We start from the raw sequence: 24,311 nt of genomic DNA, 5'->3' as shown, positions 1-24,311 counted from the left end.
AACTTCAAAATTTTTACAAGTAATAACAGGCATGATAAATAGAATTTTTGATTGAAATCTTGTACAAAAAGAAACATGCTTAAAAATATACAATACTTTAATTGTACTGTATATTTTTGCATGTACCTACATTATTATATAGCAGTGAAATTTCGGCAATAATTAAACAAGATAAAGAATAAACACAAGCGAAATAAGATTCATGAGCACTGCAAGATAAATATTATTAGACAAAAAAAATTGGATGGAACATGTAAACCAAATGGCCAACACTCGTTATCCTAAACAATTAATAAAATCTTAATTGTTTAGGATATTTAATAAAACAAACTGATTGGTAAGAGAAGACTAGGTAGAAGTCAAAAGCAGCTGAGACTCAAACAGATCATGAGGTCTATATCCACATTCAGTGTTATGATGATGATAACAAAGGTCTATATTAAGGTGCAGAGTAGAAAAAAACATATAACACAGTGCCAAGAGAAATGCTTTTAAAAAAATACTTCAATTATATGATGTAGATGGCACATATAGGTGGCATCAAATTTCACACATAAAAAGAAATAGCTCTTATTTTATTGTGGAATTTTATTGATGAAGGTGATGTTATGCTTCTGAGTAAATCCCCTACAGGTCTTTAGGCTTCTTAACTGAATAACTGTAGATGTAACAAATCTGATACAAAAATCAGCAATAAAAAGACCAAAAACTAAGAAAATAGGCAGGAACATGCAGAACTTCAGCTGCATTCTGAATGGAGAACATAAAATACAAGTAAAATATTTCAGCTATTTATTAGGCACAGTTATTTTTAAGATTTTTAGTGAAGATGGTAAATTAAATAGGGAAATAAACAACAGAATCAAATAACGCTGGTATGGTAGGAAGTCAACTGAATGAATTTATATGGAATAAGAGAGAAATTAGTCAAAACACTAAATTAACCGTATACACAAGACAGTGTTCAAACCAATTTTAACTTATGGATCTTGAGAGCTGGGTTAGAAGTAAAACACTTGACCAAAGAATAGAGACTGCAGATATGAGAGTCCTGAGAAAGATTAGGGACATGAACAGATGCATCAATGGCAATATGTATTAAAAACAAGGATATTAAGAAAGAACTTGACAATTAATTAAACTTTAATTAATTAATTAAAGATTTTAGTTATATTAAACTAAGTTTTTATTCAAACTCGGTAGTTGTCTCCATAATTTTCAAAAATGCATTCGGATCACCGTGTAAGCTTAAAAGAAAGGAAAAATCTTGACATTGTTAGCTTCCAAGAATGTGTGTTAGCAGAGCTAATCTCAGGTGATATGGTCATTTAAGCAAAATGGGAAAGGAAAGATTAGCAAAATAAGTGTTTTCTGCCAGGTTGGCAGAAAAAAGACCCAGAGGAAGACCAAGATATAGGTGGATTGATACAGTAAAAAGTGCCTTAGAAGATAGAAATATAAGATCTGATAATGTTGGGGTCTTGACAGGTAAGAGATTGATTTGGAGGAAAATTGTAGATAGGAAGTTAGTAATGATGTAAATTTTTCATGTAGTACTATCATATCCTGTATCCCCCCCCCCCTTGAGGGCACATGTCAAGAATTTGATGATGATGATATTATTAAGATGGTAAATTTGAAAATAGACAACAGAATAAGCTAACAGTATGGCAGGACACCTGGTGAATAAATTTGCATGAAATAAGAGAGAAAACAGTCTCATTCAGTTAGCCTTGTGGTTGTGCGCTATGCAACCATATTCCTGGAGAAGGAGTGTCCTAGGTTCGATTTCCATCGGTGACGTGAGGAGCTGAAGGATCTTCCTCAGCCATAACCAAGTTAGCTGGTCTTTGGCATGGACAGTAGGGTCCCCCCCCCCAGTTTATCCTTGGTTTTTTCATCCCACAAAGCAGGCAAACCGGCCTTGAGAACTCAACATTACAAGACATAGGATACACCGGGGCGTAAGGCTGACCACCTTATCCTGTGAACGGTTTCAGGTTCGATGATTAATAAACCCTCGACACCGCAAGGTAAAAGAGGGTATAAAGAAGATGAGATGCCTTAAAATATTAATTCAGTACTATTTCCTTTTCGGATATTGGCAAAATTTTTTTTTAATGCTGCCCCAGCCAATATCCTATAACAGAAGAGACTCTTGTTCAGGGAAATAATTCTAAATTCTAAAGGGATACACACAATTATTAATCTTATGCTAGTGCTGCGCAGATTCAGTTAGCAGTCGTGACCTGAATCTCATTTAAGCAATAATATCTAATTCCTTCCCGCCAAAAGGTTCTATTTCATAAGTGGTGGTTTGAATTTGTAATCAGACATAAACTCAGGTATAAGGTACAAAACATGTTTATTGGAAAAGCATAAAACATTTACAGTTAAGAAAATTCAAATACTCAATAGAACAAAACTCACTCTAAGTTAAGGTTCATACTAAATCACAACAACGAATTTGAGTAAGCTACATCCTTCAATTATGAAAAGATAAGATTAAGTGTAAGCATAACACTACTAGGATATAATTCTTTTCACAAGTCATTCACAGAACACGCATTGAACATTTTCATTAATACTCTATCAATAACCATCTTAATTCTAAATTCCATTAGTCAAGCCTAGCCATTCTCAATCAAAATACTGCTTATCAACAATTCTTCTTTGTTTCACGTGGTCTTAACTAATTCAATCAAATTCTCACTTAAAAGTTCTCTATTAGTGTCCTTAGTTTACAGTATACACAAATTTCTTATTCTTCTAAGCGATTTTTAACATAGAATGAAATTCTTTACATTACCGGATCCTTTCTGATTTCATGCCGCCATCTCATGTAGATCTGGATTACCTTACTGTATATTTATCGGCCATCTTTGCACCTGGTGATGCACTATGCTTTTCTTTGAATCATTTCCAGACTGTGGCGTGCTGTCTACCACTCCGCAGGCAATTTTCTCCATTCTCCTTGATGGGACTTCATTCGAAGGCTCGATTCTGCATAGGCCGTCGTAACACGATCAGCTTCGCTTGAAAATCCTCAAGCGTTCTCAAGAATAGTCCCCATCGTCCGACATCACTGTAGTCGACCCACCACTCTCTCACAAATCCCCCGACAAAACTCCTAAAACTGGAATCCAGGAACCGAAGAAGAAACAGCCCCGTAATATGGCGTGCATCGTCTTTTATTCACCCTTTCGGGCGCCCTCTATTCGATGTGTTTTTTACCCACGAACTCCCATCGTTCATGCCCCTTGAGTGATCCTACACTCTCCCTAATCTGTTAGGTTACCCTATTCCAGGTAGTCGTTCTGACGTCACTTTCCGCGTAGGTACAGCCTCCATCGCTACGCTCGACTCGTACAGATTATACACGATTATTCCGGATTACTACTTATTATCTTTCTGGAAATTTCGTAATGTACTAGACAGCTTAATGGGATTTACAAATAACTTAACAATTCCCTTACATAATTCTTACTATTCTGACACAAAATTCTCTGCTTCTCATTTCAGTTTCACAGGAATAAATTTCAATATATGGCACATACGGACTACACATTATCACATAACATAAAGAAATTTTTCATAATTATTAGCTGATGTGCAGGTATCTCCTTAATTAGTAATATTTATCATGTTAAATCCTGAATAAGGAATTTACTTGTAAAGTTTTCCACTCAGGATCTAACAAAGGCCACAGAAATGGAAGTAAAGAAATAGCATAAGTACCAGATTCATATTAAAAAAGAAGATATAACAAAATGAATTTGACATCATTAGCATTCAAGAATGTGTGAAAAGAGTTAATCTAAGTTGGTATATTCACTTAACCAAAAAGAAAGAGAGGCTAGTTAACCAGGTGTTTTATGTCAGGATGCAAAAAGACATATCTAGTGGAATGACACAGTTACTATTAACTGCATTAATCCACCTCGGTCTTGCCTTAAAGGATGTAAATATAAGATTTAATCATACTGGGAACATGCCAAATAACAGATTAATGAATGTGGAAAAAAAAAATGTCGACAACAATCTAATAATAAAGTACTAATCTCACAGTATCCTGTACATTTTATGAGGAAACACATGGTGAAATGATAATGATGATTAAAACAATATTAATGCTCTTTATCATTAAACTCAATAACTCCAACAATATCAGAACTAAACATCATAAGTTATCTAGAATACTCAAAATGTGAGATACTCTACAGCAGTTGGGATTCTCATTTTTGACACTCAGGTAAGAAAAAGTCAAATGTGTTTGCTAAATTCAATACTGTTTAGACATGTCCAAAATCAATGGTTTTGGACATGCCTGTCTCCTCTATGCTGGGAAGGAAAATGGTATCTCTGAGGAAACTATTTCTATTACTTACCTTAGCTCTTTCCTACACTGGGTACCAAGCAAAATTATTGCAATGTTTACTGAATTAGAATAAAATGTGCATTCTGGTTTGATAATGTTCCAATTTCTAGTCAAGATCAGTTTTCCCTACTTGAGCTGACTTTCACATCTAACTTATCTTAACATGCAACATATTACATCCATAACCTCCTCAGCTTTCAAAAAACTTGGTATTCTTTTTCATTCAAAACTACTACTTCTCCCCTTCTCAACTCTTGACACTTTATAAATATCAAAAATCTAAATAAATTTAGACTATCCTTTTCATATTTTGGAAAGTGCATCCAACCTCCCTATTTGTGTACAGAAATGAGCAATCTGCTTAATAGTGATTCCCCCCCCCCCCCACTACCGCTCTCTCTCTCACCCACACTACCTCTGGTCACTTTCTCATATGTGCTCTGTCACTTTCTGTATGTATATATATATATATACTTTCATGGATATTGCTCCACTAAACTCGCCATTCCTGTACTCTCCTTTAATCATGTATGAGCACAAGAAGCTACTGGTCAACATCTATATACAGTTCAACTCATCAAAACATATCAAAGTAATTTCTCACTCTGTTTCTTCATCCCATCTACTAACTTTTCAGAAACTTGTTAGACAACTGCCCACACATAGCACTGCTGTGTTATATCTTGTCACATGTGAGATCAATATAAAAAAATACACTGAACAGTGAATTATAAGCACTTGCTTAATATTCTGCTGGGCCTGTATTCTATATTGGTCTATGTCTACCACAGCCTTTATTACTGTAGATGCCTAATAATATCAGTGTGGATCAGTAGCCATGATGCCTGCAAAGTATTCAACAGTCCCTCAGTTTTTCCACTGAGGGACTGTGTCTAAACGTCTCACAGCATGTTCTAGATCATTCCAAAGATGTTTGATAAAGGAGATGTGAATTCGGCATTCAAATTAGATGATGACTCCAGAATGCCTCGAACAAAATCCTTACAGCATGAATCCAACCAATATGTCATTATAATCCTGAAAGATTTCATTTCATTTAGTAATAACTGCAACATGAGAAAATGCACATGGTTCTCTACATCTAAAAATTGCTACAACTATATGAGTACTTATAACGATAATTAAAAATGAGATAACAACAGATGATTAAGAACTAAAATAATTTAATTATTATTTCCCATATTTCATTGGTAACAATGCACAAATAAATGGGTACACAGGCATTACATGAGTAAGAGAAACTAATGCAAAAAAAAACAACAATACAAATCCTACAGTCCTAAACTGAGCAACATCTAATGGGAATTCTTGGCAGTTAGGAGGGGAACATTCCTTCACATGCATTTGCTAGGATAAAATAAGGTGGCTTTCTTCCAACAGATTGTGTGGCAGGCATTCTAGACACAGTTTGCAAATCAAGAATGACCACAGTGGAGGTACAAGATGTGTACTTTGTGTTCTGAGATTCTGGTGTTGGTAGTTCCACCTGTTTTGTCAGCCAGTAGCACTTGGTAGCATCAGACAAATCTAAGGAATACAGCTGGTTTTCTATAGGAGAGAGAGATAAGGGATGTCAATTTTTTGTATTGTCATAGAGTGATAACTAGATGGTATTTCTTCAAGTTTTTTGTTAACTTCTTTGATGTACCAAGAATATATGAGATAGTAATAGTTTTACTATAGTCCATATTTTCAGAATGTGGCTAGGTATGGGATATCATAACTCTTCACAAGACTGGCTTAATGGTCAGTTTTGAAGTCTTCTCCTTGGGCATTCTTGGCAGTTGGCTAAGAATGCTCTGTATTTGACAGATGACTTCATTACATGACTAAGAACCATTTAAAGACACCTTTAATGTATCAGAAGCTGAATTTTCCCTATCTCAATCTTATTTTAGTTCAGAATGAACTCAGTCTTTTTTTTTTTGGAAAGGAAAATGCTATTAACACAAACAAAGAGAAGGAAGTATACTCATGGAATAAGGCTCTTCATTGTCTCTGCTCCTGGCCAACTCCTTTATTGTCCTATACAAACCTCCTGTCTGGCTAATACTATGTAGATCATGTGTTCACCATTTAGTCCCAGGACCTAAACATACTGAACACTTTTTTAACACATCTGAATGGCCATCATCCCTGAATCCAATTCACTTTAGAAAAATAAAACCAACAGCCTGTCTGTCCCTCCTAGATACCTTGATTACACACCACACAGGTAGATCTATGGTATTCTCTACTAAGCATGGAATCCTGTGGAAAAACCCAAAAATCCTACATAACAGCAGATTCTTTAAAAAAAAACTGAGATGGAATAAAACTACCTGTGTAGCTTTACTCCATCATCCAAACTAATACATTTGATGGTTTAAGTTTAACTTTCATATGGGGGATACAACTTATGTTCACTGATGTCTATTTACATTCTTATTTAGGTGAAAGCGAATCTGTATAAGTTTGGATGATGGAATAAAGCTACACAAGTAACTTTATTCCATCTCAAGTTTTTTTTTAAAGAATCTGCTCTTATGTAGGATTTTCATGTTTTTCCAGGATTCCATGCTTAATAGAGAAGGCATGTATAATAATTTTTTTTCAATGGGAATAAGGAAAGATTGGTGTTGTTGCATTGTCTACTGCCTCCATATATTGTCATGATATCACAAAAGCAAGCAAACTGCTTGAAAGAAGGAGGGAGGTGGAGGAAGAAAGATGGATTGAAAGCAGAGATGGGCTTATATTTTGCAAAATAATATATTTTCAATTGTAAATTTAGGATAGGTTAAAATAAAAATGTCAAAATTCCCAAAAACTTTTGGAATTGTGATATTCACCTATGTACATAAAATAGAATGCAGAATGCCATAATTACCTGGAGGGATTCCTGGAGGAGGACCTGTTGGTAGAGGCACCGAGTGTAGAGGTGGATGTGACTGTGTATCAATAGAGAGAGCAACTATTTTCTCTGTATTTTCTAAATGAGCATTTTCTTCTGCTTGCAAATCTTGCTCTTCATTTCCAGCTTCTGATTCCAGATGTTTCTTGGAACTGTCACCCTAAAAAGCAGTGTCTTCTAAACATTTTACTGAATACAAAATATCTTACTATAATAAGTTTACACTGCTAACATAGTCTAAAAATAAAATAAACTGATTTTGAACAATAAAAACATGAAGTTAATATATTTACTTCTATATATAATTCTGTAACTCTTGGTAGTGTAGAATTTTTTGTCTTAAGTACCGCTGGATGCTTTTCAGAATTCCTGTTTGATGCTTTAGTTTCTTCATCCTCTTCACCATCATTATCACCATCTTCATTTTCATTTTCTTCCTTATTTTCTTTGTCATCATCATCTGATTCTGGTTCTTTGTCATCATCTTTTTCTTCCTCATCAGCAAAGCGAATTTTTCTATGTTTTGCTTCAAAAGAATACATATACAATTAAATTAATGAACCATGATTATTTAACATATGATACAATCATATTTCATTCATAACACAGGCATACTTCAGTCCTAACACACTTATATAATTTACAGGGTCTGAAAAAAGTTTAGCAGTAAATGTAATTCAAGTACAGTAAGCACAAAACTGAAACTATTTTTCTATCATATGGAAAGAGATTTTTCACAAAATAAGAAACACATACACATACATATATTTTTGGATAAAATTGAGAAAATACAAGAACCATGCATTGCAGAAATATCTGGCATGTACCAGATAGTAGAGATAGATAGTAGAGAAGTAAAAATAACAAGTAACACGAATATACAAGAGAGAAGAACATCACTAGAATGTTGATTCATCTTTGTTAAAAAAATAAAATAAATTTAAAAAATTTAAAAAAAAAGGTAAAACAGAATTTGATATTAAACTAATATATAAATATAAAATCTGATTCAAGAAAGCAGACTTTATACTATTATTATTGTTATTTTGAGATCTCCAGGGAGTACTCTTTTCAAAGGAGGCCATATACAATATCACCCACACCAGCTGTCATCTTCTTTTAAAGTCACTCACACTAGATGCACTCACCACTTCTAGTGTGAGTGCATCTCTAGGCAAACTGTTCCAATCACTCACTGTTCTATAAGAGAAAAATCCAGCTCTTACCGCTTTCTTAATTGTGCACAAGCTTAACTTCCAAGATGACCCCATGTTCTCTCTCCACCACTTTCCATATAATGAAAATTTCATCAGGCAATATTCTGTAACACCCATTCAGAAGTTTATAGATCTCTCTCTATCATATCAGTCCTTTCTCCTGCTTACCAGCAATTGCAGCCCACATACTCTCAATCTGTGATCATAATTTACATTCTGTAAACCTGATATAATCTTTGTAACTCTTCTTTTTTGCAGCCTTTCCACAACTTCTTAATTCCCTTCAAAGCCAGAGACCAATTCTATTCATAGTAGTCCAGGTACAGTAGGCACCACTGTAAACAGACAAAATGACTTCCTCATCATTATATATCTATATTCATTTCAATATTACTATTATCCTCTGGGTTGTATTTGCAATCTTTGCAATGTGACCTCTTAACTTCAAATTCCTATTCACCATAACTCCAACATTCCCTAGCCTGATCAGTTTCTTGTAGCATAATCCCACCAATATAATTTGCTGTTGGGCATCTCATTACATCTAAGTGCCTAACTTTATACTTAACAATGAATTGATACCATTATTGTTTGCCACATTTCCAGCCTATTCAAATCATTCTGTAAGTGCTGGATATCAGTATCATCCCTGATTGCACTGCCTGTCTTTGTATCATCAGCAAACAATTGAATATCTGCTGAATAACAATGGTCCAAGAATTAATGGTCCAAGTAAGCATATCCCCTATTGATCGACAATATTGGAATCCATACTGACAAAAGTTTATAAGTTGGGTTACCTTCACATTAACATAGGATTGTCTTAATGTTCTCTTCAATACATCAGAGAGAACTGAGGTAAGAGAAATTCAGTGGTAGCTTGAAATCCTTACCATCATTCTTCTTAAGAATGAGTTAAACCTCAGCTAATTTCCAGGCTATGGGAGGGATACAAATGGAATATGAAAAACATAAATGGCAGCAATCTGAAGCACAAACTTTTAGAAAATTAATGAAATGCTGTAAGAATCAGGAGACGTTTTGGCATTCATTTCGAACAAGATTCTTTTGATCTTTTTCTGGTGAAAGGTCAAAGTGGACATTGAGTGGTGGTGGCGTTTGGAATGGTTGGGGAACATTTGCCAAAGTCGTTCCACTACCCAGTCTAGAATGGGCAATGGAATCAGGAGAGTGCAAAAGTAGTCATAATTTACAATTATGAATCTCAAAATATAGTTTTTCTTTAGAAGGCTTTAGCTTCCATTAGTTTTTATAGATATTAGTTTAATTATCTTCTGCATGTACATGTAGGAGCATAACCATATGGTCATGTTTCCAACATTTGAAGAAATCCCACAATGTTAAATGCCATCTCCATTTGATAGCATTACTGGTACCACATGCAATCCAAGTAAAATTCCACTTGCAGGACATTCTTAGAATATTGAGTTGCTAAATAGTATTGTTGCTGATGGCCATCTGTGGAATTTGTGGCAGAAAATGTTGACTATTTCTGTATACTAGGTTCTGCTGTTATTGTTATGATGCAACAGTGTCTGAATTAGATATAGAATGCTGTAACATCCAAGAACAAACTCAGCTCTGGGACTACCATTGTGGTCATCTATTCCAAGTAGTGGGAGATAAAACCATAGATAAGGTCTACACATCTGCAATTGGTTTGTAATATTTTATAGATTTTTTGAGTTGTATTGCTTAAATGGCATAATTTTAATACTAGAAGTCCAAAGCCTTTGCACTTCTTTGGTAGTTGCAATTCCTTTCTAATTTGTTTGTATTGACTGGTCAAAAATATGGGGTTCACTGCACGGATGTTTTAATTCAGTTTCTGTAATATTAATTATGTATACAGAAAATAGGATGGGAAAGGGATATAGATGATGATGATAGCACATAAATTGCATCAATAAATAATTATTTACTTATAATTTTGTGTTCTGATATATAAACCGCCAAAATTAAACAAACATGTACGACGAACACATAAGCCTTTCTATACATTTGCATCCAAAAAGAATAGGAGATCAGGAAGGTGTGTGTGTGTGTGTGTGTGTGTGTGTGTGTGTGTGTGTGGATGGATGGTAGTTCATTAGAAGCAATCTAGTGTGCCAAAAGGACAAAATATACTGTATAGACTATGTATAGGGATGATGTCAAAGACATGCATTAGCATTTTCACACAATGAGTTCAAATTGAGTAATTATTATGGGATATTTCAGTTACGGAGACAGACTGGAAGGAGGAAAGATAACATGGCAAGCAAGAAATGGAATTTATTCACCTCCTATGAGATAATTACTTGAATCAGCATGTGATGGAGGGGATTCGAGGGTTTGAGAAGATTGGATCTGGTCATAGGATCAGAAGATCCATCTATAACTGAGCTTATGATGTTATATGATTGGGGAGATGGATCATGTGGTCTTGCCCTTGGGAGATTGCAAAAAATATCAGTTAAGAAGAAGTATATATGGAACTAAAGAACAGGTGATTATGACAACCTTAGGAGGTAGCTTTAAGCGGTACCATGGCATAGGCATAAGAATTTGCAAGGGACAGATGTGAGCCCTGCATAGGAGATAATCAAGGGGGTATTCGAAGGAAGCAATATCAGACTGTATACCCAAGGTCAGGAAGATGAGTCAGTTAGGAGTTAAACTGATAAATAGAATTTATGGAGCTACATGGCTCATTTGGTATAGATGAAGCCTTTTGGTCGGAAAGACCTGGGTTCAATTGCCATCCAAGACATGAAGACTTTCAACTAAAGGTGAGTTCAGCAGTCTCATACGGAGGTGGTGGTGGTGGGTTCACCTGGAAACTCTAGCTTTTCATCCCTCAGAACAGGCAAACCCCATGAATGAACACACACAGATTTACAACCACGAATACCTATGACAATATGCAAGAGAGATAGGGTCCTCACCATATGTCGTAACTCCTAGATAGGCGATAGCACTTGAATGGGAATGAGGATATTATACGTTTGGAAAAAGATTTGTTTAGAAAGTATAAATAGCTAATCAATAATAAACAGCTGCTGTATACATTTGATAGTTCAGTAAATAACTATAAGGTGGGGCTAATCCAATGAATTAATAATGTTGATCAGCTGATTCACTTAGGCAGCATGACAGGAATACATGTTGGTTGACAGAGTAGCAAATCATCTAAAATTTGTTGCGCTTGTTATGTTGTAAAATTGTGTATAGAAGGAATTTTATACAAAAATACCTTATATACCGATTTTACTGGTAGATGAAATTCTATTCAATATACTTGTGATTAATTCACAAAATTTGTTATGTTTAGTAATATAGAAATAAATTTTTGTGAATTGTTAAATAGTATAACTGCCAAAATTTTAGTAAAAAGAACAAAGAAAGTTAAATGTGAAATAATTTGTGTCAAAAGAAAGTTTCAGACAAAGATATTTTCAGATGGATTATCTTATTAACTTATGACCTAGGGCAATTACAATCACAAAGGTCAAATATGTATGGGGGGTTTCCCGCCTTAATGCAACGATGGAAAAAAGTGGCGGGTGCAGACCCATGAAATACCTAAGGGATTAAAACGTAGCAGAACCCAAGGTCAAAAGACGAAGATAAAAGGGGTTTGCTACAGATGCAGAAAGGGGTTGCTGAGACATGACAAGTTACGCTGACACAGTCACGAGAGGGTTACGGTGAGGCAGGTTATGCAGTTACAATATAAACTATGAGGGTTACGGCAATGGAGGTCAGAGGTTACAGCGTCGCAACGGAGTTTTGCTAATCATCTTCAGGCGGAAGGGCACGCAGAAGGAGAGGCAGATTAGATGTGTGTGGCAGAATAAGTTCTTCTTCGTTCTGTTTTGGATCAAGGTTCGGGAAAGCTGTCCCGATTCAAGATTGGAGTCCTGCATTCCAGCTGATAGATACCAGAAGTGCGAGACAACTAATTTGAGTTGGGTTTGAAGAAAGTAGTTACCGGATTTTCATGCCACCAAGTTCCTGAAGTTTGTAATAGTAAGAAGAGATCTCACAAATCCCAGAAAAGGTACCAGCGTGCGTAGCCAAGATCGAAAAGTATCAGAGGAAAGAGAATTCAAGAATCTATGAGAGTGGACTAGACTACTATTTCAATGTAAGGTTATTTATGTTGTTTTCATTAGAGATAGAATTGTGATGGTGATTTGTCTGAAATTTTCTTTGTATTAATAATTGAGGACGATAAGCATTCAGCTAATCTTTGAATTATCTTGTTCAGTTGTATGAGAGAAAACTTAGCATACTTTAAGGTGAAATGATATGTGCTTAATATTGTTGTTATTAGCTAAGCCTGCTTTTGTTTAGAGTGGAAGAATTGCTCTGTGTGTGATTAAGTGTTAATTAAAGAAATATCATAGACACGTTGTTAATTGTATTTGTATTCATGAGTTGCTATTGAAGTATGGAGCCAGAGAATTAACTTGTAATTTTAGTATTAACCATTTTGTATTTTCTTTGATTATGAATAAATTGTTTTCTTGTTTAAATAAATTGCCTGATTCCTACTTACCAATGCACTGCTCATAAAATTCGAATCTGTGTGTCCTAGAGTTGAATAGCCACGACTGTAGCATAGAAGTTTTACGTTGCTAGATTTAATATTAAGTAAGAGAGAAGGGTTCTGTGTTTTACTGAGTGTTTTTCTTTGGAAGGATATTCATCTCCTATCCACGAATTTTGGTGGCTCAGCTAGAAATCAAATAAATTTCCAAAATTCAATTTAGAAAAACGCCAGTTGTTCAGATAAAGAGATTGCCTGCAGTCAGAGGCAATTTCTTAGATCTGAAGGTTTTGCACACGTGAACAATAATATTTGCAGCCTTGAGACAAAAGGGAAAGAGTGGATTGAGATTTAAGAGATTATATCAAGCAACGGATTAAGAGCTCGGAATTACGACTGTTAAGATTAAATTAAAGTAAGGTTAAAATATAAGTTAAAGTAATAAATTAAATGAAGAGAGATTTTGAAGATAAGTTTTGAATAGTATAATATTATAGATTTTACAATGGCGCAGACGACAAGATTTAATAAAATTTAATTAAACAACCATATTTTTACAATGTGCATTTATTTCTCTGTTTACTCTGGATACATAATTTCCAATCATTGTTGGAATTATTCACCCTTTTGCGATAATAGATATCACACATACACTAGCATTTTGTATATCAACCACTTGTTATAATACATGGAAATATTCATTTCTTTCTATTTGAGAATAGATAAATTTTTACTATGTCTGTTGTTTTCTTAAGACTGGAAGAAAAATGTTCCTATACTATGAAAAACATTACAACCTCAACGGACACTGTACTGCAGAAGCAAGAGAAAAGTAGCTTTATTGTATCACTGCAGAGTACAGAGATATTTGCAGTTTACGTACTATATTTAGTAATAATTAGTACAATCAGAGACAAGCAGAATGACACTCATAATGAAAAATACTCCCCTCCCACAAAATCTATGCTGCACGCATGCATGCAAGCAAAACAGAATTATCATACCACTAAACATAGCAGCTAACTAAACACATTTATCCTGATGTTATCTTTCAAATTTTCAGTTCCATAAAATATACATAACAGTTGTTTATAATGCAGTCACTGAATACAGAAAGTACACAATTTATGTAAAGAAAAAAGAAAAATAGATCAATATGAGAATATAACTTGAAATCAGTTTGAATTACATTTGAGATATTCAACATCATCAAGACACTTAACAAATACTAATTTTATAAACAAAATTCTACTGAAAAGAAACAGTTGCAACTAACACGTTATATAAGCTTTGCAAAAATGCGACCACCCGAAGCAGAGGCAGCAAACATATGTTAAAGCTAGTTCCCACCAGTGGTTTATGCATATGCAGACATTGCCTGGCACGAGCGTGTTAATAAGTGCTGATAGTAATAATGTAGTAAAGAAGCAAACAAAAACTCATGCTTTTATTTAGAGAAAACATGAAGTTATTTCCCATATGTTTTCTTGCTGCATTTTTTTCTAAATGCTTATCCATACTCTTTTGTAAGAAATACAGAACTGCATGCTTCACATTTTACAAGAGATCAAACAAGAAAAATCTACCACTGTGTTATGTGATGCCATCCCAGCAGATGAATATGCTGTTGTCCATAGGACTCTATTGCCTAAAAGAGCATTCTCAAAATTTGATATCTTTACAAAATACTCCAAGCATGCAATTTTTTTTTTTTTTTTTTGCTTCTTTCATAATCCAGAGGTAAGGAATTGTTTGTTAAGAAACTTTTGGAGGAATGATCTATTCTGCACATCTTCATCAAAAAGTTTGAATAATACATAAAAGTTTCTGCTTATTTATTTGTTTAAAAAAAAAAAAAAAAAAAAAAAAAAAAGACAAGTTTACACTGAGAAGCATTGTGAGGACTTTTAAAGAATGCTCTGACAAGCATGAAGTTCTTTCAAAAAAAAGAAATGTAAACACGATAACATCAACATCATTGCCAAAGGCTTTCTATGATGCTCGCATCAGAGTCATCATATGGGGATTAAAATGTTTCAAATTAGAGGAGCTGCTAGCCTCGTTTGTTGAGTACATGCTCAACAGCTAACATGCATGGGATTAATTCCCCATTGTGGCATGGATGTTTTGTGAAAATCATTTGTTAGTAAACAGATTTCATTCTTTAGTGTGAGACAATTACCTTCTTATTAGAGCCATGAAATAGTGTAAGTTTGGTCTCAAGAGCAGGAATACCAGATTATTTAACCCAGTGGCCTGGTTAAATAATAATGCTAAAATGTATGATAGCTTTATGGAGAAATTAACATAAAAAACTGCAAGATGTAATTTCACTGGGACAGAAAGTATATTTGTTTAAGAATAATAATATACCTAGTCTAGCCATTCTGTTACAACTTGATCAACACATAAACTTTTAACTTATCAGTAAATCATTTACAGATTTTGGCACATACAAACCAAATGTATAACATGAATATACGGTAGCACTCAATGTTCGAAATTCCCTTTTTGCCATCACGCACAGCCTGTGAGGCCACATATCGAGGTGGCATGCACAACATCAAATGGAAACACTACTACTACTTGCTCCAAATCCACCTTCAGACTGGCAATGCAGGGGGGTGTCATTTCTTGCAGCGTCTCTCTCACACACTGACCACAATTTGAAGTCCAACAGATTCAGATTGGGACTTCCAGATGGCCAATCATATGGTGACATGGTCGGGCACATTTGTTCAACCACTGTAGTCCTCACCTTGTGTGCAGGGGCTGAGTCCTGTTGGAAGGTACACTGCCTACTGTGAAATAAGATATTGTTTGGGGGCCAAATCACAGGCTCCAGCACAGCATTTTGATACACTTTGTAAAAGGTTTTGACCCATTTCTTGCAGAAAAGTAACTTGAATGAAACCCGAAATACATATCTCTCCACAAACCATCACTGACGAAAGGTGGTGACCTCTCTGAATCCTGGATGCTATGGCACATGCTGTGTGACCACCCAGAATATACCTGATTGTTTTGGCAGTTAAACGACTCTTCAATGGTGAAAATCTTCTCGCCTGTGAAGAGGATATCTCTGTGTCTGTTGTTCGTGTATCACTGGAGAAGTGCCTTTGACTTGATCACCCTCTGCTGCTAAAGTTGTGGTGTCAGGAAGTGTCCAGTAGAATGATGATAGGCTCTCACCGCCAGGTCATCAATTTGTACACGTGACATCATTCTCTGTGAAACATTCATCTCTCACGATATCACCTTCTGCATTCTCACAGGATTACAGCACAGGCATGCCTTCACAGCTCTCACAAGCTGTTGCATCCTAATGCAGCATGGTTGACCTTCTTGGCAGTCAGGTATGTCTTCTGTATAATTATAATGGTCTATTATAATTATACAGAAGACTATTATAATTATAATTATAATAGTCTGATACACAAACATCCTACTGATCCCGAGGGTTTTTAGCATGTTGAAAATAACAGGTGGCTGCATTTCAACCTTGTGAACTGCTATTATAGCTACATGATTCTTAATCTCCCTAATGCATGTTAATCCTTACAGATAGACAACTCTCTACTGATAAGCACGTGAATTTGGTTGTGGAGAGCATGGGGGGGTGGGGTGGAAGTTGTAACAGTAGTTATGACAAGACTGTGTAAGTAGACAGAGAAGACTAAATTAATGATATAAATAACTTATGTGAAATTGTTTCTTTCAAGGTTACACGATGGTCAGCATTCAATGTGTAGAATTTATGGAGGCAAAACATTCATGTTAGAGTAATTACTTTATTTACAATTAAGCAAATAACACTCAATGCATTATTTGCTTAAAAAATTATTTAAAAAATAATAATTAAAAAATTACTAATTTTTTAGTGATCTGTATATTATTATACTTGTTATGTATATAAAAAAAGTATTTATTTTAAGTAATTAATTAAACAAGTAATTGATTATATATGTATAATTTTTTTTATTTTTCACCACTTAACAAACCATTTAGATTTAGCTTACTTGAGTATCATGTAGCTTGTGTCCTCTCTATATGTATGTTTTCCTAATGATGGCTTCAAATATGAGGTTGAAACATGAGTGTTTTGCCTCTATAAATTCTATACAATGAATATGTGAAAGTTTTTTTGCCCATGTTGGAAGTTTTCTTTAAATCCAGAGTAATTTAATAAGGTGAGACACCTTTTGCAACTCGTATAGGTAAATATGACTTCTCCATTGCTTTCACCTTGGTATCACCATCTCTGGATCCGGCTCCCACTGACGAGACCTCAAAAAAAGGTCGAAACGGTCTGGGTAGTGGCCCTTCCCTTAATGCATAGCATTATACATGTCTGCAAGGAGATGTGCCTTGCATTATGGGAGATACTAAGACAACGAGTGATGAGAGCTTGGTCCACCTTTACCACGAGTTGCCTCGGTCCTGAAGATACTTCAGGCAAACTTTGTTTGCTTACACTTGGATAAAGGATTAAACTAAATTTATTATTATTATTTGCTCATGTTTAATAGGAATCCTCAGCATGAAATTATTTGAACAAAAGCAGGTGCACATATAACAGTAAATTCAACAATGTAATATTGTTGATTCTGTAAAGCAACAACAGTCAATTAATACTGAAGTCCAAATAAGATTTCTTACAGGCTCATTTAAAGGTATTTCCTTAAGTAATGTTGGGACAGTGAGTGAATAGTGAGGTGAATAATTTCACCAGGATATAAAAGAAACAGAAAGGAGGCTGGAACATCCTAATGATAGCAGACTTTAAGAAGTCTAAACCTAGATGCTTATTAACTTATCTCAGCAAAAATCAAGATCAAATTTAGAAAAGCTAACAAAGCAACCTAGTCCTTCCACAGCCTTCTAAGGGAGTAAGGAAGACTGCAGGTGATACATGTAAGAAAGCAAAATAAAACATACATTGAAGAAGTTAACAGAATAACCTCAGAAAATACAAAAGGAAAAGAAAAGGAAAATTAATCATTCTTCATAGCAAGTAATATCCTACCTATATAACCAAGACAAATAATGCTGGACAACATCCAAAATTGAGACCAAAACTGAAGATGAGAAAAAGCAAGAATTTTTCTACAGGAGGAAATCTCAGATTTAAAAAATAAAAATAAAATAAATAAGCAATGGCAAGCATTTGTAAATACGATGATTTGTAAAATGAATATTAGATTTTGTGGAACTTCAGTTGATTTCTTGGATAAAACTTCTTCTACCCTTTCCCATGTCTGCTAGTTATGTCTTTCTTTTTTTTTTTGGTTATTGTTGTTTGTTTTTATGGTAGTTCCTTGAAAGAATTCATCTCTAAGGAATTTAAGACATTTTATGAAATACACTTAACAAAATACATAATATTAAAAAATCACGTAATCAAATTTATGAGTATTTATCATTATAAACTATATTAGTCTTTTAGTCTATAAACTATATTAAGCTTATTAAGGCTTTAATACTTATTTATTCTAATTTATTTATTATAATTAGATATCCAAGATATCTAATTTTTATTTATTTATTTATTTTTTTATATCAACTCCAGTCAAGAGAGCCAGTAGAAACATATAACACTCAGAGCCATGTGTGAGTAAGGGATCGTGAAAAAAGAAGAAACTATAAGTTTTTGGATAACATCTGGAGGTTATTTGAGATAGATGAGGTTTCATCTACCTCAGTGATATGAAATAGATGAATTGAAAGAGAAAAATCAGTTGGTTCAGTGTATCTGGATGGAGCTGCTCATGTGTTTATGGGCTCGATGGAAAGAGAGGAAAAGTGCCTGCCAGTTCAGTAGAACATGTCTCAAACAAAAATATTTAAACAACCACAGAAGACATACAAATACTTTTAATTATTGAATACTTTTGCCACTTATATCTGTACACCAGGGCTATGCAAGCATAAAAAGCAAAACCATTATGATTTTGCTTATGTTCCCTACAGTTTCAACAAAAATTTATTCATAAATCTATCATTAACATGTTCAAGTCAGGGCAATAGTAGTTCACTCTCCGCGAACCTAACCATCTAGTGAGGCAAGCAAAATTACCGCCAATTTCATTCCTGTATGTTGTCAGACTCTCTGCTTTTCATGACAGTTTCTTTGATTGTAACCCACATTGCAGTGGGGGGGGGGGAAATAGGTGAAATGGAATGTTCTTTTCAGAATATATTAAAAACAATAATTAAAGATAACAATATATTTGATTATTAGTTGCTACATTTGATTTACTAAAAGATATAAAGAATAGCAGATATAAGGCAAAGAAAGAATAGGAATGAAAAAAAAATACTTTTAGTACTGTAAAATGCATTATGAATAATTTACATCTATGATTTTATATGTGCACTTGTGTTATAAGTATCTGGGGTGAAGTGAAGAATATGTGATCCTATAAACTATAGACTCATATTTGCATTTGTGATGGGCATAATTAAAAAAAAAACATATGAATAGATGGAAAGAGATTTGTTTGCAAAATATAAATCATTAACCAATGACTGTATACATTGCTAGCTCAGTACATAACTACAGGGAGGGGCTTATCCTATGATCAAATAATCAAATAAGGTGATTCATGTGGGTGTGGTAGGAATACATGTGGGTTGACTGAGGAGCAAATCCTCTTGCATAATTTATTGTACTTATGTGAATTTCTTTCTTTTATATATATATATATATATTTCACTTTATTTTCTGATAATTCTTTTATTTAATAATAATCAGTGTTTTTTTACATAAAAGTATAATTTTGTTCCTATACAGACATTCTATTTTAAAAGCTCACAATATTTTATTTTGCTTATGCACAGAAAAAATTTTATCTATGGATACTATAACATGACTCTACATTATTTTAAAAGTAGTAAATTATTCATAGATATGAGTTGCATTAAAACATATTAAACACATGGAGGCTACCCATCACAATTATACAGTATGTTGTCACCTTCTTAGATTTCTGATCTGCCAATTTCTTTCCACCAATCTTGAAAAATTTTGATAGCATTCTCTGCAGCACTTACCGACCTTGTGTGACGGTTACCATCCATTTTTCTTAACTGACGAGAACATTTTGCCTTTTCATTGTAATCTCTTTAGATATAGTCTCTCCTGTATCTAAAATTTCTTTTATGATTATCTTTCTGAATTGGAGAATGGAGATATTTCCTTTAGAACTGAATTCTCTGTGAATAATCCACGCATTCACAAGAGCTGTTCCGAAGAGTACTTCCATGGAGATTTTGTTATACCACTTGACTGTCTTTCTGAGAGTGGAATAATAACATGCCATCTGCTCTGAGAGATCAACACCTTTCTTAGCAGCATTATAGCTGAGCACCGTGTCTGGTTTCTGCACTTGCTGCCCTATTCTTATGAGCACGTTCTACTAACCTACAACGATGATCTCTGTAGGTTGTCAACACAGTTACTAATCTTTTGTTAGTCCATTTCAGTATTTTAATGCCTTTTTTGTTTTCCATGGCTATTATTTCTCCACATTTCTGTTTCTTCAACATAACTTCTAGCAGAAGTCCAACTCTATTATTCCTGATTATTCCACAAAGAAATGTTCTCTTAGAGAGAAGTTCCTCAGCAAGTGCCAAACTTGTATAAAAATTACCTGCAAATAAAATCCTTCCTATATTCAAGAGGCCACAAGCAATTTCAAAGTGATGAAATGAGCATGACCCCAACCACTCACTGTGTCACCTTTACCTGAATACATCATCATCATCAAATTCCTGCAATGTACCCTCAAGGGGTGTACAGGATATGACAGTACTACATGAAAAAATTACATCATTACTAACTTCCTATCTACAATTTTCCTCCAAATCAGTCTGTTACTTGTCAAGACGCCAACATTATCAGATCTTATATTTCTATCGTCTAAGTCACTTTGTACCATATCAATCCACCTACATCTTGATCTTCCTCTGGGTCGTTTTCCTGTCAACCTGGCAGAGAACACTTGTTTTACTAATCTTTCCTCTCCCATTCTATTTAAGTGACCATACCACCTGAGATTAGCTCTGCTAACGCATTCCTGGATGCTGACAATGTCAAGTTCTTTCCTAATATCCTCATTTTTAATATGATATTGCCATTGATGCCATCTGTTCACGCCTCTAATCTTTCACAGGACTCTCATATCTGCGGTCTCCAGTCTTTGGTAAAGTGTTTTACTTCTGACCCAGCTCTCAGATCCATAAGTTAAAACTGGTTTGAACACTGTCTTGTATACAGCTAATTTAGTGTTCCGACTAATTTCTTTCTTATTCCATATCAATTTATTCAATTGATTTCCCACCATACCAGCTTTGCTGATTCTGTTGTCTATTTCTATATTTAATTTAACATCTTTAGTAAAAATCGTGCCTAAGTAGCTGAAATGTTTTACTTGTTCCACAGGTTCTCCATTCACAACACAGTTGACATTTTCAATGATTCTGCCTATTTTCATTGTCTTTGTATTTTTTATTGCTGACCTTCATACCATATCTATTACAACAGCTATTCAATTTAGTCAGAGAATCTTGCAGACTTGTAGCGGATTTATTTAGAAGTATAACATCTTCTGCATAAAGCAAAGAGCTGACATTACCATCTCCAATTTTGATATCAGGTTTAATACCACATTCCTTCATAATGTGATCCATATAGATAATGAATAACAGAGGGGATAATGTACATCCTTGTCTCACACCAGATTTAACATTAAACCATCTTCCTGTACTTCCTTCAATTCTAACTGCTGACTTACAACTGAAATAAATACTAAGTATTGCTTGATATAATGCCCCATTGACACCATATAACTGCAGTGTATTGAATAGCTTCTCTCTTGGCACCTTGTCATATGCCTTTTCCAAGTCGACAAAACTTAAATACAGATCTTTGTTATATTCCCATGCTTTCTCGACTATTTGTCGTAAAGTGAAGATCTGATCCTGACAGCCTCTATTTGGCCTGAATCCAGCTTGTTCTTCACCAAGCTTTTCTTCCACAATTCTTCTCAACCGTTTTGCAACATAGATCTTGCCAGGAACACTCAGTAGGGAAATACCTCTGTAATTCTCACATTCAGTTTTATTTCCCTTTTTATATATGGGTACTATGAGAGCTCTACTCCAATCATCGGGAATTCGTCCCTCTGTCCAGGCTTCCTGAACTATGCAGTGCAGCCATTGTAAGACTTTTATACCACCATACTTCAGCATTTCTGGTCGAATATCACCTACTCCTGCTGCCTTTCCACATTTCAAGCCTTTGATGGCTTTTTCTACTTCAAGTATGGATATGTATTCCTGACTGCATGCCTGGTCAGTGTTTTTTACCACTGTGCTGTCATCACTGCTTGATTCATTTAGCAGTTTTTCAAAGTAATTACTCAATACTTCAAGGATATCTTTTTCTCCTGATTTCATGTCACCTTTATCATCTCTAATTCCTTTTACAGCACTCTTTCCTCCATTCCTAAGCTTCTTCAACAACTTCCAGAATATTTTGCCACCTTCTTGATATTTATTTTCTATATTCTTGCCAAAGTCCTCCCATGACTTTTGTTTAGCTAGTTTTACACACTGTTTAGCTTTCTTACATTTGTCTCTGAATTCTGTAAGAGTAAAAGCTGACTTATTTGCCAGGAACTTTTGATATGCTTTCTTCTTTTCCTTCACTGCCTCTTTAACTTCCTGTGTCCACCAGGGAGTTCTGATTTTTTTATCCTTGCACACAACCTCACCACATGCCTCTCTGGCAGAATCAATCAATGTTTTCTTCAGAGTTTGCCACTGAATCTCCAAGGTTTGATTCCTGTTCTCAAACTCTTTCATTTTCTTTTCAATAATCTTTCTGTATTTTAGTCTACAGTTCACATCTGAGAGCTGCTCAACTTTTATTCGCTTTAAAACTTTCTTACATGTTATTCTTTTCAGTATGAATTTCAATTTTATCCTGCTCAAGACTAAATAGTGATCACTTCCAATTTCAAATCCTCTGTACACTCTGGTGTCCTGCACCAGGGAGAAAACATCACTATCAACAATAACATAGTCAGTGAGACTTTTCTTATTCCTAGCCTCTTCTCTCCATGTGAATTTGTGCACATTTTTATGTTGGAACATGGTGTTAGTAATAACCAGTCCATGTCCTGAGCAGAAATCCAACAGATATTTGCCATTATTAGTAGCTTTGTTCTTTTCTCCAAATTTTCCCAAAATATTTTTGTATGTCTCACAATCATTTCCTACTCTGCTATTTAGATCCCCAATAAGGACCAACTTTTCCTTTTTCATTGTGTCAGTTGCTTTTTCTAAAGTCTCAAAAAATTCCTCCACTTCTACCTTAATAGAAACTTCTGTGGGACCATAGGCACAAATAAGTCTCATTGTCCAGTTCCCCATTCTCATATTTGCCCACATTACTCTATTTGAGACTTACTGCCATTCAAGAAGATTAGCCTCGTATTTTGTGTTGAATACTATGGCTACTCCTTCTTTTCCTTGATTGTCATTGCCTGAATATAACATTTTGTATTTATTGCTCAGAAAGATCTCACCAGTTTTGGTCTTTTTTGTTTCAGTCACCCCTATTATGTCGATCTGGTACTTATCTAATTCCTCAGCTAGCTCCATTTCTTTGCCATTCAGGCTTCTTACGTTGATAGTACCGATCTTTAACTCTGGTGATGTTGATTTGGGGTTTATTTTCAGATTTGTTCCAGTAGCTGACTTTTCGCTGTTCGCTTTGGTTCCCTGGCGAAAACAACGGGGGCCTTGTTTAACCAGGCGACGCCCCAGCCGGTATGAAATTTTGTCATGTTGTACCATCATTCTATATTTTGGTTTAACCAATAAGAATACAATTTGGTCGGCTAAATCCCAAATTGCCAGCCCATCCTCGTTCGTTCAGTATCAAAGTAGATACCCAACAGGGTGCACCACGAGAAGGTGAGGATTGGACATTAGGTCAGAAGCCCTGGTCGGTTCTTCGCATTCCTTTAAAGGCTATGTGGAGGTCTCCTCTCAGTTATACAGCTTTGACCCTTAAGCACCCCTGAATACATGCAGATGTTGTATGTGTAGCCAGCTGGTAAAGAAAGAAAAAAATATATCATATAAAGAACAGCCGCCCATGCCAGGGAATCATGCTCTTGTCAATTACAACTAATTTTTCCAGGCAAAACTGCTTTTCAAAAGCTTGAAACAACTTGT

At 34.8% G+C, this 24,311-nt stretch overlaps 1 protein-coding gene across 2 annotated transcripts in view; it reads right to left on the bottom strand.

Annotated features, from left to right (window-relative positions):
- Window positions 1-24,311, bottom strand: part of LOC150109066 (uncharacterized) — a 236,356-nt gene that overhangs the window by 36,950 nt on the left and 175,095 nt on the right. For both annotated transcript variants that reach the window (XM_090405267.1, XM_090405274.1), the window contains 2 exons: window positions 7,586-7,818; window positions 7,269-7,452 (listed from right to left, as the gene is read on the bottom strand). In XM_090405267.1, coding sequence (XP_090261393.1) covers window positions 7,269-7,452; window positions 7,586-7,818 — 417 coding nt within the window. The remainder of the gene's footprint in view (window positions 1-7,268; window positions 7,453-7,585; window positions 7,819-24,311) is intronic.

Source organism: Typopeltis vanoorti, chromosome 2, assembly GCF_054136105.1.
Source record: "Typopeltis vanoorti isolate ZY-2024b chromosome 2, IOZ_Tvanoo_1.0, whole genome shotgun sequence".
Classification (NCBI taxonomy): domain Eukaryota; kingdom Metazoa; phylum Arthropoda; class Arachnida; order Uropygi; family Thelyphonidae; genus Typopeltis; species Typopeltis vanoorti.
The sequence above is the reverse complement of the archived record's forward strand: the minus strand, read 5'-3'. Positions and strand labels throughout refer to the sequence as shown.